Below are 12,805 nucleotides of genomic sequence, written 5' to 3'. Positions count from 1 at the left end.
TATTTGCCAAAATGAAAAGATTCCTTTGCCTAAAGTGCTTCAAAATATGTGCGCTAAGTTTGTTCTAGAGAGCAGATGTAGCAACATTGCTGCTCAATCAGTCTCAATTGGCTCCTCTGGTTTGTTTAGCATTGTGTGCAAATCAAGAGCTTTATTTCCCTCCAAAGTTTACTTAGATTCCTCCCAACATTACTCTAACACAGGAGTCCCTAACCCCCGGTCCGTGGACCGGCACCAGGCCACAGCATGCCAGAAACCAGTCAGCGCAAGCAAGCAAGCAAAGCCCCATCCACAGGATGCAGGCTGTATATAAAACCATGCCCCCTCTGGTCTGCAGAAAAAACTCTCTAAACAGAACAGATCCCTGGTGCTCAAAAGGTTGGGGACCTCTGCTCTAACAGGATAAACCAAGAAGGAAAGCTTGAGCCTTCCCACAATAAACTCTGGCTTAACATGATATGAGAGCAAGTATGAGAGCCAACCTCTCAATTTATCCCTGCTGTGTCTACGAGTGTGAAAATGAGTGAAAATCCAGTATGTTTTATATGTGCTTTTTTTGAAAAGATTTCTGTTCCTGGAAGCTTTTTTATTATTTTTCTTGAAAAGTGAACATATATTTGCCAACTCAGAGTGGTGTTTCATTCCAGAAAATGTGGCAAAAAAGCATCAGCCTTTATAACAATCCATGTAATGCTATGTACATGTAGCATAATTTTGCTGTGAAAAGAAAAGCCGGCTAAAAGTCCTATATATTTTCAAAAGTAAATTAGATTTATTTTAATGGAAAGACAAACACAAGCAAGACTTTATTCTTGTAAGCATTTATCTTCCACTGGGACTGCAAAATCTAAATCTACTCTCTACAGCTTCAGTAGAGAATTTCTATTAAAACCTAGGTATGCCAGTCTATATCCATTCAGTTTTCTTGCTATGCTCATTTGTCAGCTATGACTGTCTTCCAAAAGCCACTTACTCTGTTTCTCTCTCTTACCTTTTATCCACACCATCAGGCCTGTCTGTGTCCCATTCTGTCTATGTGACCATCATGTGTCCTGTGTAATTTTACCTATGATTTCTTTTATTGTTCAGCTTCTTTGCTATGTGTATCCCTCCTCTGTCTTATTTAGGCAGGCAGAAGAGTGTTCAGAGTGTACAAAGCTACAAGCTTCATAAGTTTACAAATTCCTGCCATATGCTTCGTGTGTGAAAGACTCCTGCATTTTGCATATATTTTTCAAGAGACAGCATAAGTAAACTGCTTTTTATTAGTTCATGAAGCTGCCCAGGTGCTATCCTCATTTTTAAAAGTTCTCCTGTCAGAGGAAGAGGAGGTTCCAAATTAAAAAATAATAATAATTTCTTACTTTTTTCCCCCTATGGAATTCTTTGAATTATAGCCTGGGTTCTGAAAACCTGTGTAGAGGCATTTCATTACAGAAAATATGTCTGTTTGCTTTAAGAGGAATGACAGAACAGGAAAATCTATTCAACGTTCTTAATTCTTGACTACCTCAAAAGGTCCAATTATATTGGGCCTCTCTGAAAAGTGAAGGAGAACAAGGAATAAGAGGTAGGAAATAACTTTTCAAGAATATTATAATGGATCAATTAGACCTGCTCTTTGGGTGGATTGGCTACATTTGCAAAATTGTGGTAGAGTACAGAGCCCCATGTTTCTATAAGAAGCCTTAGTTTAATTAATATTATTAATAATAATATTAAATATTATTTGCAATTCTGTTTGATGTGCATGGTGTAATATTTCAGATGCTTGAAAAGAAACAGAATATTTACCCATTTCTAAAGGGGGGGGAGAAAAAATTTCATGAAATTAGCCATATGTCATTGGCTGAAATAAATAATGGGACTATAATTCCTTATTTATACAGCTAGCCCACATCATAAGATATGAGGTAGAAACGTTATCTTTAAAGTTTTAAACGATGTTTAGAAATAAGAAGCTTGGATGACATTAACCCTTCTGAATCGATACGGCTAACCTGGTCTAACCCAGAGTTGGACAAATAATTTTCTGAAGGGGCCACATGAGAAACTGGAACTGTTGTGGAGGAAAAAAGGAAAAAAAGGAAAAAAAATAGCAGTTGCCTTCAATATAAAAGAAATGCAGGAGTCCTGATGGTGCAGTGGTTAGAATGCAGTATTGCAGGTAAACCCTGCCCACTGTCTGGAGTTTAATCCTGATGGGGCTCATGGTTGACTCAGCCTTCTATCTATACATGGTCAGCAAAACGAGAACGCAGATTGTTGGGAGCAGTTTGCTGACATTGTAAACCGCCCAGAGAGTGCCGTAAAACACTATGGAATGGTACATAAGTCTAAATGCTTTTTCTATTGCTATTGCTGTTGCCGTTGCTGTTGCATGAATGGCATACACTTATTTACATTTGATTTCTGATTTCTGATCAGCCTCAAGTAGTAGGCCAGATAGGGAAAGGGTAGGTGCGGATCTCACCTCAGGGGGCATGATATTCCAGAAGGTGGGACCCAAATGCTCTTCTCCTGCACCCTGCCAGTCAGAATGCCTTGACCTATGGGACCGATGTCCCTCCTCCTGGAACAAGAGGGGAAAGTCAATCCCACTGTGGGGAGATGGCTCCACAGGTAACCTGGACCCTGCCACGCAGGGGTTTAAAGGTGATAACCAACACCTCGAATTTCTTAGATTACTTGGCTGAACCTGAAATCTGACTGCTCTTGGATCTTTTTTTCTCTGAAGTACCTGAAAAATAAGCTTTCATATTTTCATTCTCTAAATGAAAGTTTGCAGCTGGCAATGCGTTTGTTACTACAGTTGAAGATTTACGACTATAACAAATTCCTAGTGTCAGACATTGGCTCTGTTAATTGCACAAAACAAGTTAGCACAACAAGCCTTTTGTGGAACCACCCCTTTAGTCTGGTACCTGGGCTTGTTGCCTGCTCTTCAGTGCTGTTTCAGCTGCCAGAAAGCCTGCAAGAAACTACAACCACTTCCTTTCCCCCCTCCCATCTTTTTTAATGGGGAAAAATCCCAGTTTAAAACTAGAAGATATGACGCCTTGGCTTAATTCATATAATTGAGATTGGACAGTAAAGGATTGGCTCTAGTGCTTCTGTAGCCATTCCCAACACTTCTACTGCCCAGAACCTTGTACTCAACTTCTTGTCCTCACATAATATTCTTTTAAAGTTCATTCCAACATAGAATGTAACCTGGTAGAGATATGGTTTCACAATGCAGCCATATTTTTCTCCTCTCCTTTCTATTTGGATGGTCAGAGGTATAGGACTTTTGTAATCTGGCATACAAATCAGCAATGCAATTTCTCAAACTACAGGTAGTGGGTGTTGATAGCTAAAGCATCTGGAAGGATTTGCACTAAAGGAAGTGTTTTCACAAATCCAGAGAGATATGGATTATTTTATATATTCTATTTATGGCAGATTGGAAACAGAGCAAGTTGAAAAAGGGATTTCCCTTCAGCAATGTCACACCATTTCTCCTGCCCCAGATATACATTTGTCCAACATTCATGAAGCACCTAAACAATACTGAAATCAATAGAGACAAGATGACTTTCCTATTTCTCACGAGAAGGCAAGCTTTTGTTTCTCCCCACTGTAGAAGTTCCATTAAAAACTAAACTTAGTAAAATGATTAAGCTGATATAATATGCAACATGATGAATATGACTTGTCTCCAAGTATCTTAATCAGCCATTGTTCATTATTGGCATGCCAGTATCCTGCTTCTGCCATTGTGGATGCAATATCAAACAACACCCAATATGATATTATAGTGATATTCTAAGGGACATTGTTGTCCTTGTGGATTCCATATTGGATGGGTGGACAGCAGGCATAGAAAGACTTCACTGCCCCCATTATATTAAAGACATCCACATATTAAGTTGCTTCTCCTTCCAGAGCGCATGTCTGCAACCACACAGATGGAGTACCATGCAGAGGTTGCTCTTCCATTGCCTTACCTTATAAAGATTTGCTCACCATTAAGCCAGCACAGGTAGACAGTCTTAGAGCCTGCATTTAATTAACTTACACATTGGTGTATGCCTGTTGATGGCCAAGCTTATTGTTTTTAATTTCAATTTTTAATGCTGCCCACTTGCCAATGATTCTGGGCAGATTTTTTTAAATGCAGTATTGTGGAAAGAATTACCTATTTTTAAAGTAAAAAACAATAACGTAAAAAAACAATAAAGAAGAATAAGAAGGAGGAGTCCTGTTGCTCACCTGGATTCAATATACCCATGTCACCATGGGATATGGACTGTCTGATGCCTATATGGTCAGTTCCACTGCAAGACATTTTTACTTTTGCTTCATTACCTATTGTTCCTTGAGAGGTTATTGGTAGGGATTTGAGCAATCTTTTCAGTCCCTCAAAACTGAGCTTCAGCCTCACAATTCAACAATAGCATGATTTTTTTAAAAAATAATAATAATAATAAGACCAATCGTCAAGATCCTAACGCTTCTTGGGACGTTTATGACAGCAACAGTGATGGGTTATCTTTGGCCATCTCTGGATTCTGCTTTTTACATAAAATTAATAGTCTTCTGGAAATTGGAGTTCCAGCTAAAAAGTTTAAAATAGTATAAATGAAGGTTTTAAAAATTAAATCACCACTGATACATCATGCTGATGTAACATAAATCCCTTTGGCAATCTTCTGAACACAAAATAGGACTTCTTAGTACATATTTTTCTTAATGATGCTATTTTTTCCTTAAATACTTCCCAAGGCTGATAACGTTGAATTGCTTATATCTACAGTAATTGGCATATTACAGTAACTAATCCACTTAGATGTCATACAAATATACACATGCTTCAATACAGCGATGCATTAATCCAATAATAATAATAATAATAATAATAATAATAATAATAATAATAATAATAACAAACCATTCTAAGACACTGTTCTTAGTGCCAGATACTAATGTATTTGACAATATATATAAACATATTTCTTATATAAATAAATTATCTTTCAAGCAAACTGGAAAACTATTTGAGGCTATAAATATGCATGAGTTGACCTCAAGCAGATTCACAGCTTTGTCCAAACTTTGAAACTAACAAAGGAAGGGAAAACAGTAGGACAAAGGGAGGAAAGATTATAGTAAGTTTAGTGCACTATATAGAGAAGGAGGAAATCTGAATGTATTTCTGACCAGCCCTATATTTTCCTCCAGGTTTCTGTCAGCTCACAAATAGTCACATATTTTGAACTGGACTGATTCCACTCTGCAGCTCAAATTAGGCAAATCAAATGGCTTAATGGCTTAATGGACTTGGTGGGGTTACTCCAACATCGCAACCCCTTTCATGGACAGACCATTATCTCCTGCGGTTGGGCCTCCGTCACGTCACCCCCCGCTGTCAGGAGGTGGAACCGACCAGATGGTTCTGCCCCAGGCACCTGATGGACCCAGATAAATTCCAGATGGCACTTGGACTGATTCCCACCTCCCTCTCCCACAGCCCGGTCGAGTCCTTAGTTAATGCCTGGCAACAGGCTGCTTTGGAGGCTCTCGACCGCGTTGTCCCTTTGCGGCCTCTGACCCGGCGCAAGTCCCGACTCGCTCCTTGGTTGTCCAAGGACCTGCGGGAGATGAAAAACCAGAGAAGGGGCCTAGAGAGCATTTGGAGAACCAGTCGGTCCAAGTCTGACCGAACACAGTTAAGATCCTTTTCTAGATCTTATCTTGTGGCAATGAGGGTGGCAAAGCGCGCCTACTTCACCACCCTCATTGCATCCGCAGATAACCGCCCGACCGCCCTATTTAGAGTGGTCCGCTCCCTTTTAAATCAAGAGACGGGAGAGGACCCCCTACATGGACGGGCTGAGGAATTTAGTAAATATCTGGTGGACAAAATTGCTCAGATTCGGGCTGGTCTGGACTCTGACTGGGCAGTATCTGACGAGAGGAAAATGATGAATTTGGCTGAGAACATTTGGGAAGAGTTCAATCCTGTGACTCCGGATGAAGTGGACAAGATCATGGGGAAACTAAGTGCCGCCACATGTTTGTTGGACCCGTGTCCCTCCTGGCTAGTCTATGCATCTCGGGAGGTTACACGAGGCTGGCTTCTAGCAGTTATCAATGCCTCACTGAGTGAAGGGTACTTCCCTGCCGCCTTGAAAGAGGCAGTGGTAAGGCCCCTCCTTAAGAAACCGGCATTGGATCCAGCTATTTTAAACAACTTCCGTCCTGTCTCCAACCTTCACTTTCTTGCGAAGGTCGTTGAGAGCGTGGTGGCACGACAGCTCCCTTTGAACCTGGAGGAAGCTGAATATCTGGATCCGTACCAATCGGGTTTCAGACCCGGGTATAGCATGGAGACGGCATTGGTCGCACTGGTGAATGATCTCTGGCGGGCCCGAGATAGAGGTTATTCCTCTGTCCTGGTCCTATTAGATCTCTCAGCGGCTTTTGATACCATCGACCATGGTATCTTACTGCGTCATCTTGAGGGGTTGGGAGTGGGAGGCACCGTTCTGCAGTGGTTCTCCTCCTACCTCTCAGACCGTTCGCAGATGGTGTTAGCAGGGGGGCAGAGATCAAGCCCTAGGCCCCTTAGTTGTGGAGTGCCTCAGGGATCGGTGCTCTCGCCCCTCCTGTTCAACATCTATATGAAGCCGCTGGGAGAGATCATCCGTGGCTTCGGGGTGAAATATCATCAATATGCTGATGATACTCAGCTATTCATCTCCACCCCGAACCAACCCAGTGATGCCCTCAATGTGATGTCCCGTTGCCTGGAAGCGGTACAGATTTGGATGTGAAAAAACAGGCTTCAACTCAACATGGCCAAGACTGAGTGGCTCTACATACCGTCATCTCGTTTAGTCCAAGAGGTCCCATCTTTGACTATAGGAGGAGAGATGTTACCTCCCATTGATAGAGCACACAATCTGGGCATCCTCCTAGATTCATGACTCAGTTTTGAAGATCATATTGCGCTCCTTTCTGGACCGAGATGCCCTACGTACAGTCACCCATGCACTCGTTACCTCCCGTATAGACTACTGTAATGCTCTCTACATGGGGCTGCCCTTGAAGACCACCCAGAGGCTTCAGCTGGTGCAGAGTGCAGCTGCATAGGTAGTGATGGGAGCACCCCAATACTCCCATATTACACCCCTCCTGCGTGAGCTGCATTGGCTACCGGTTGCCCTCCGGGTGAGATTTAAGGTGCTGGTACTTACCTTTAAAGCCCTACATGGCTTAGGCCCGGGATACTTGCAGGACCATCTGCTGCCAGGAACAAATTCCCATCGCCCAGTACGCTCACACAGAGAAGGCCTCCTCAGGGTACCGTCAGCTAGGCAATGTCGGCTGGCGACCCCCAGGGGGAGGGCCTTCTCTGTGGGAGCGCCAGTCCTATGAAATCAGCTCCCCCCTGAGCTTCGGATGGCCCAAAATCTCCAATCCTTTCGCCGCGGCCTCAAAACACTCCTATTCCACCAGGCTGACCTGGATTGACAGGCATTTTAATTAATTATATTTACAATTTTTAATTTATTTTTAGTTTTTAATTTTAATTTATTGCACAGATGATTTTAATTTTATTTTTATCTTAATTTCTGTACTTATTATATGTTTTGTTGTTAGCCGCCCTGAGTCCTTCGGGAGATAGAGCGGGATATAAATCCCATTAATAAATAAATAAATAAATAATGAGATGCTTCTGTTGCTTCCTTGCTGATGTTTTCAATGTTGGTACCTTTCTGAAATATCTTTCTTACTGCACCTTTTATGTTATTCTGGTGTCAATTAAAGAATTTCATTTTCCCAAGTTTCTCATTTAATTTCTAAGCTGACGTTTTATCTTTTTTACCCGGTCTTTCCTAGGCCCATCTCTGTTGCATATATAATCTATTGAATGTTGCCTTCCAAATCAGTAAAGATTCAGAGTGTTCTACGTAGCAAAAGGAGAGAATTCATGGTTCTGCTTCAGATCCTCAGGAAATACTATATGTCAACTAGGTTGCAAAATTTTGTACTAAAAAAAATAGTACAAAAAGGTCAGCCTGCAATGTTAGTTCGCTCCTTAAACATAAAATGTTACAGCTTTTTAAAGCAAGTTCCTAGTACTACATGCAATCTATTTGTTTACCAGGCTTGTACAGCAGCCCATCTTGGAGCCACAACACAACCCTACAATTATATAAAATTGACATCATACAGAAAATAAAAGCCAAAAATAAAATAGAAACAAAGAAACTGGCACCACAATCCAGCTTCCTTGATGCAGCCAACAGTTCTGCCTTCCAACTCTAGCTTCATATTATCACAGCACTTGGGGAAAGAGTCAGCTCTTTACAGCTTTCCATAAAGAAATGCACATTTTTATAAAACATACATACAGATCTATTCAATAACCAAATAAAAATAAGCACCATGATAGATATTCAATATTTGTCTGCTTTTTAAAAAAAATCACTTCCAGCCAATATGATTTAACTTTAAAAAAAAAATTAAAGTTCAGAGGAAGAGAGAGATTGTAATTCCCCTCCATCACTAAGATATATTATCTATTTATTTAATGGGCAACTCATCTTTCCCCTGGTGACTGACACAAAAAGCACTCAACAATAAAAGTAACATTTTATAAAATGCATTAAAACACTGAAATGTATCAGTGAAACAAAACATACCCACCCAACAAACTAGCTCATCCATCAAAAGCCTGACTGAATAACGACTGACTAAATGGGCTGAACGAGTGACTGAATAATTTTGAAATAATTTTTATATTGCTCTTCAGAAAAGGAACCCAGTGAGGTCCCTAAAGAGATAGTAGCCTGACCTAGACAGAGAGTTCAAAGGATAAGAAACAGCCACTTCACCAGATAAATCTTTTACAAGAGAAGGAAATATCAGCATTCCACTTGCTCTTAATTCCCATTATACAGAAAAATTTTCTTATCAAACCGCCGATTTGATATTAAGCGGTTTCATTATCATAGTGGAATAATCGGGCTTTTCTTTTTCTTTCTTTTCTTTTCTTTGTCCGTACCAAGGAATTTCAAGAGTAAATGAGATTTTACAAGAGAGCTCGGTGATCTCATTGTTCCTTGCAATCAGGTTGTAGGGCTAAACATTGGAAGCATAATGAAATTATGTGTTCATAGGCTCAGCATACATAATGGAATTCCTATTATTCGAACTGCTGTTACCAAGATTTTTTAATATACAGAATGCATCTCTTTCCCCAAGTAGCCCAATTTTGATACTGATTATACATTTCATTCATTTTTCTTCACCCAACTAGCAAATCATGCCTTTGTTTTCCTAATTATACTACTTACACAAAAGGGGTTGTGTGTGATGCTTGTGAGTGATCAATATAGACGCCAACAGTATTGTTCTACTTTCTGACTGTAACCTTTCACACATTTTCTTTTTCCCTCTGGAAATGTACACTTTTCATTCTGAATAAAATCATATGCAATTAATCCAGTATTTTAAAAAGAAAAGACATTCATCTACACTTTCATTTCTAAACAATTTATTTTCTGTTATTATATCTCTGTTTAGGTTCCAATATATTAGATTTTATTGCATGGGGTTGATGTCTTCTGTTTTGTTTGTTTGTTATCTAGGCGCCAATTATAATTTGTAGTTTTGGCAGCAAAGACACTAGACGCAATAAACATTTGAGCCAAGAGGAACCAGATTGCAGTGGGATATACTGTACATGCAATAAATGAATTGTCATACTTTGAAAGAAAAACCTAAGGAATTAAAAATGAGCTGCAGCCCATAAAGCAAGAATTGAGAATTAAATCCAGTGCAATTATCCATTTGAAGGAAATGCTTCAAACTTTGAAAGAGGATCATTTGAGGAGCAGAGAGAATGCTTCATATAAAGAATGCCAAACAGAGTCCCAGGCATCTCCAGATACAACTCAGAAAAGATTCTGTCTGAATCCTAGGAAGACATTACTCATCAGGGTATAAAATACTAAACTAGGCAGTATGGATGGGTTATCAGCTCAATTATGCTTTTGGTCAATTTCCCTTTTAAATGAGCAGGAGTTTGATTTCCAATTTCAGCAACAGGGTTTTTAATTTAGCAAAGAACATTCTATACGAAAATCCATTCATATTTTTATGTAGATTTCTCCTCCTTGATTGCCTTTCTATTTGCAGTTTTGTAAGAATAATCATTTTGAGCAGACAGTTTTTCCTTAATGCATATTTTGTCCTTATTCTCTCACATTATCTGCACTTTATATATGTTCATTGTTGTGCATTTTAAAATTATTAATAAACATACATCTCAGAAATGGAAAATGCAGGATATTTATCTGTAACACTTACCGTTGAACTGCCAAAGCAAGGAAAGACATGATTATCTCAGCTTTTTTGCATGTATCCTCACAGTCCAAAGTCTGAAAGGCAAAGAAACAGTTAAAATTATAATTCTGAAACTTTGATTAGGAGATATTTTTTTTTGCTTGTTTTTAAGGAATGAATCTGACAAAGCAAGAACCAGAATTTCTAGGCAACAGAGAACTATACATCAATATAGACCACGTGTCTTCCAAGCCCATCAAAAGAACATCAAGTATCCATTGACTAGGTAGAAAGAAAATCCCTAAAGTTTAAACCTTGCATCACAGACCTATATAAGGGCTTTGATTTCTGTAGACAGTCTTCTGTATATGCTATCATTCTTGTCTGCAATAAAAAGATGAATCATGGTGTTATGTATATAGGGGATGTTACCCAGTTATAAGCCACTGACACCACCAGGTGGCAGGGTGCCCTGCCACCTGGCAGGGTAGTCTTTGGCGGGAAATCCTGATAATGGGATTGGTTCCAAGTATACCTGACTAGGTATATAAGTGGGGCAGTTGCCCCTTTGTTTGCACAGTCTGTGCTACATCAATAAAGAGTTATTATGCTGAACCCTGATGTCCTGAGTTGTCCATCTTGGCCATGCAGTCCGGAGCCCACTATTTAACACTGGCGACGAGGATGGGATGATGTTTCAAACAGAGCTGAAGTCACAAGGAAGGAGGAAAGGCAAATCTTTCCCAAGGGAACCTTCCTAATGCTGAAGACACTCAGAAGCAGGAAAGGTAAATGTTCTGAAACCTTCCTAATGAAGCAGCATTCAAGGACCGGCGCAACATGGCTAAGTTCAGAGCAACCAGCAAATTCTGTTTCAACATCGATGAGCCAGAGCATTGGGAAGCGCATCTGGGATGGATCGAAGGGTTCCTGATGATCAACAATATCACAGAAGACAAAATGAAAGCAGTGGCACTTTTGTGCCTAAGCGGTCAGGTCGTGTATGATGTGGCCGTCGGACTGTGCTCACCGACGCCCGTCGCAAACGTCTCTTATGCTGATCTCAAAGTGAAGTTGGTGGAGCATTTCATGCCGGTGAGAGCCCCAATGTATTGGCGGTACCAATTCATCCAGCGCAGCCAGCTATCGGGTGAGCCAACTTCGCAATTCGTCATGGCGCTGAGACAGGCTACCCGCCTGTGTAAATTCCCTGATCTCAAAGACAGAATTAGAGACCGGGTGGTGTTCGGACTGAGAGACCAGCAGTGCAGACAAAAGATCCTCGCCAAGCCGCCAATGAATCTGCGAGAGGTTTTAGACGAGGTGATGGCTTACGAAGCAGCCAACGACTCTGGCAAACCCACACACCGCCCTAGCAGCAGCTCAGGAGCGACCACTCATCACGAATGTGCTTCGAGCGGTGGAAGCAGCGACACGGACAGAGAGGCAGAGATAGATGCAGTACAGCAAAGACCCAGAAAGCATTCATCGTGGCGGGACAATGACGGAGGCCACCAGAGATACACATCAGCCAGCAAAAGCACAGCATGCAGTTGCAGCTGCAAGGAACAGAGGGGAGCCAACTCATCCAACCAGAAATGTGCCAGCTGTGGGGGAAATCATCCATGAGCGACCTGCAGGTTCTGATCTGCGAAGTGTCACTCCTGCGGAAAGACGGGGCACATCGCAGCCATCTGCTGGAATCGAAACCGGGACAGCCTGAACAAATTACAAGCTATGGCATCCACACTCGAAGGTACTGTTCTTCCTCGGCACAAACCCCGGCACAAACCCTCCATCCCTGGAAAGAGCAGGTGGACCGTGTCTCACAAAAAGATCCATCAGCTTCTCAAACCAAAAATAACAATAGAGGTCCATCTGCAAGGGGTACCTTGCATGATAGAACTGGACTCCGGTTCTGCAGTCTCGATAATTTCCTATGAGACATTTAAAGGAATTTGCGATTGGAGCAGGCAGAGGGTCCCATTAAATCCCACCAAATTACAGTTGTCAGATTTCCAGCACACCCCCATTAAAATCAGGGGAAAGGCCACCATGTTTGTGGGGTTTAAGGAGTCCTAGGGTCCCTTGGACATCTTGGTGACAGATGGGCGGAGAACTAGTCTAGTGGGGCTGGATTGGTTTGATGCCCTGGGCATTTGGTTGGGAGGAGTGAATAGCATCCAGCGCAAACGTCTTGAATCCGTCTGCAATGAATTTGCAGACATATTCAATGACAGGCTGGAAAAGTACACGCCCCCCCATCAAATTTAAACTAAATCCGACTGTTCCACCAGTTCGCGTCAAGCCCCAGAGAGTTCCATTCGCTCTCAAGCATAAGATTGAGAGCGAACTGGACAAGCTGGTAGAACAAGGGGTGTTAGAGCCCGTGGACAGGGGAGACTGGGAAACCCCTATTGTGACACCGCTAAAGGCCAATGGGGAAATTAGAATATGTGCAGATTAC

The 12,805-nt window shown here is 41.4% G+C and overlaps 1 protein-coding gene across 1 annotated transcript in view; it reads right to left on the bottom strand.

The window, feature by feature from the left end:
- Positions 1–10,391, bottom strand: part of INSC (INSC spindle orientation adaptor protein) — a gene marked incomplete at both ends in the record, with an annotated part of 85,132 nt that extends 74,741 nt beyond the window's left edge. The window contains one exon of the mRNA XM_083378855.1: positions 10,363–10,391. Coding sequence (XP_083234981.1) covers positions 10,363–10,391 — 29 coding nt within the window. The remainder of the gene's footprint in view (positions 1–10,362) is intronic.
- Between the last annotated feature and the right edge of the window lie 2,414 nt (positions 10,392–12,805).

The sequence above is a fragment of the Vipera ursinii genome (genome assembly GCF_947247035.1).
Source record: "Vipera ursinii genome assembly, chromosome: 1".
Classification (NCBI taxonomy): domain Eukaryota; kingdom Metazoa; phylum Chordata; class Lepidosauria; order Squamata; family Viperidae; genus Vipera; species Vipera ursinii.
This window is presented reverse-complemented; position numbering and strand designations above follow the sequence as displayed.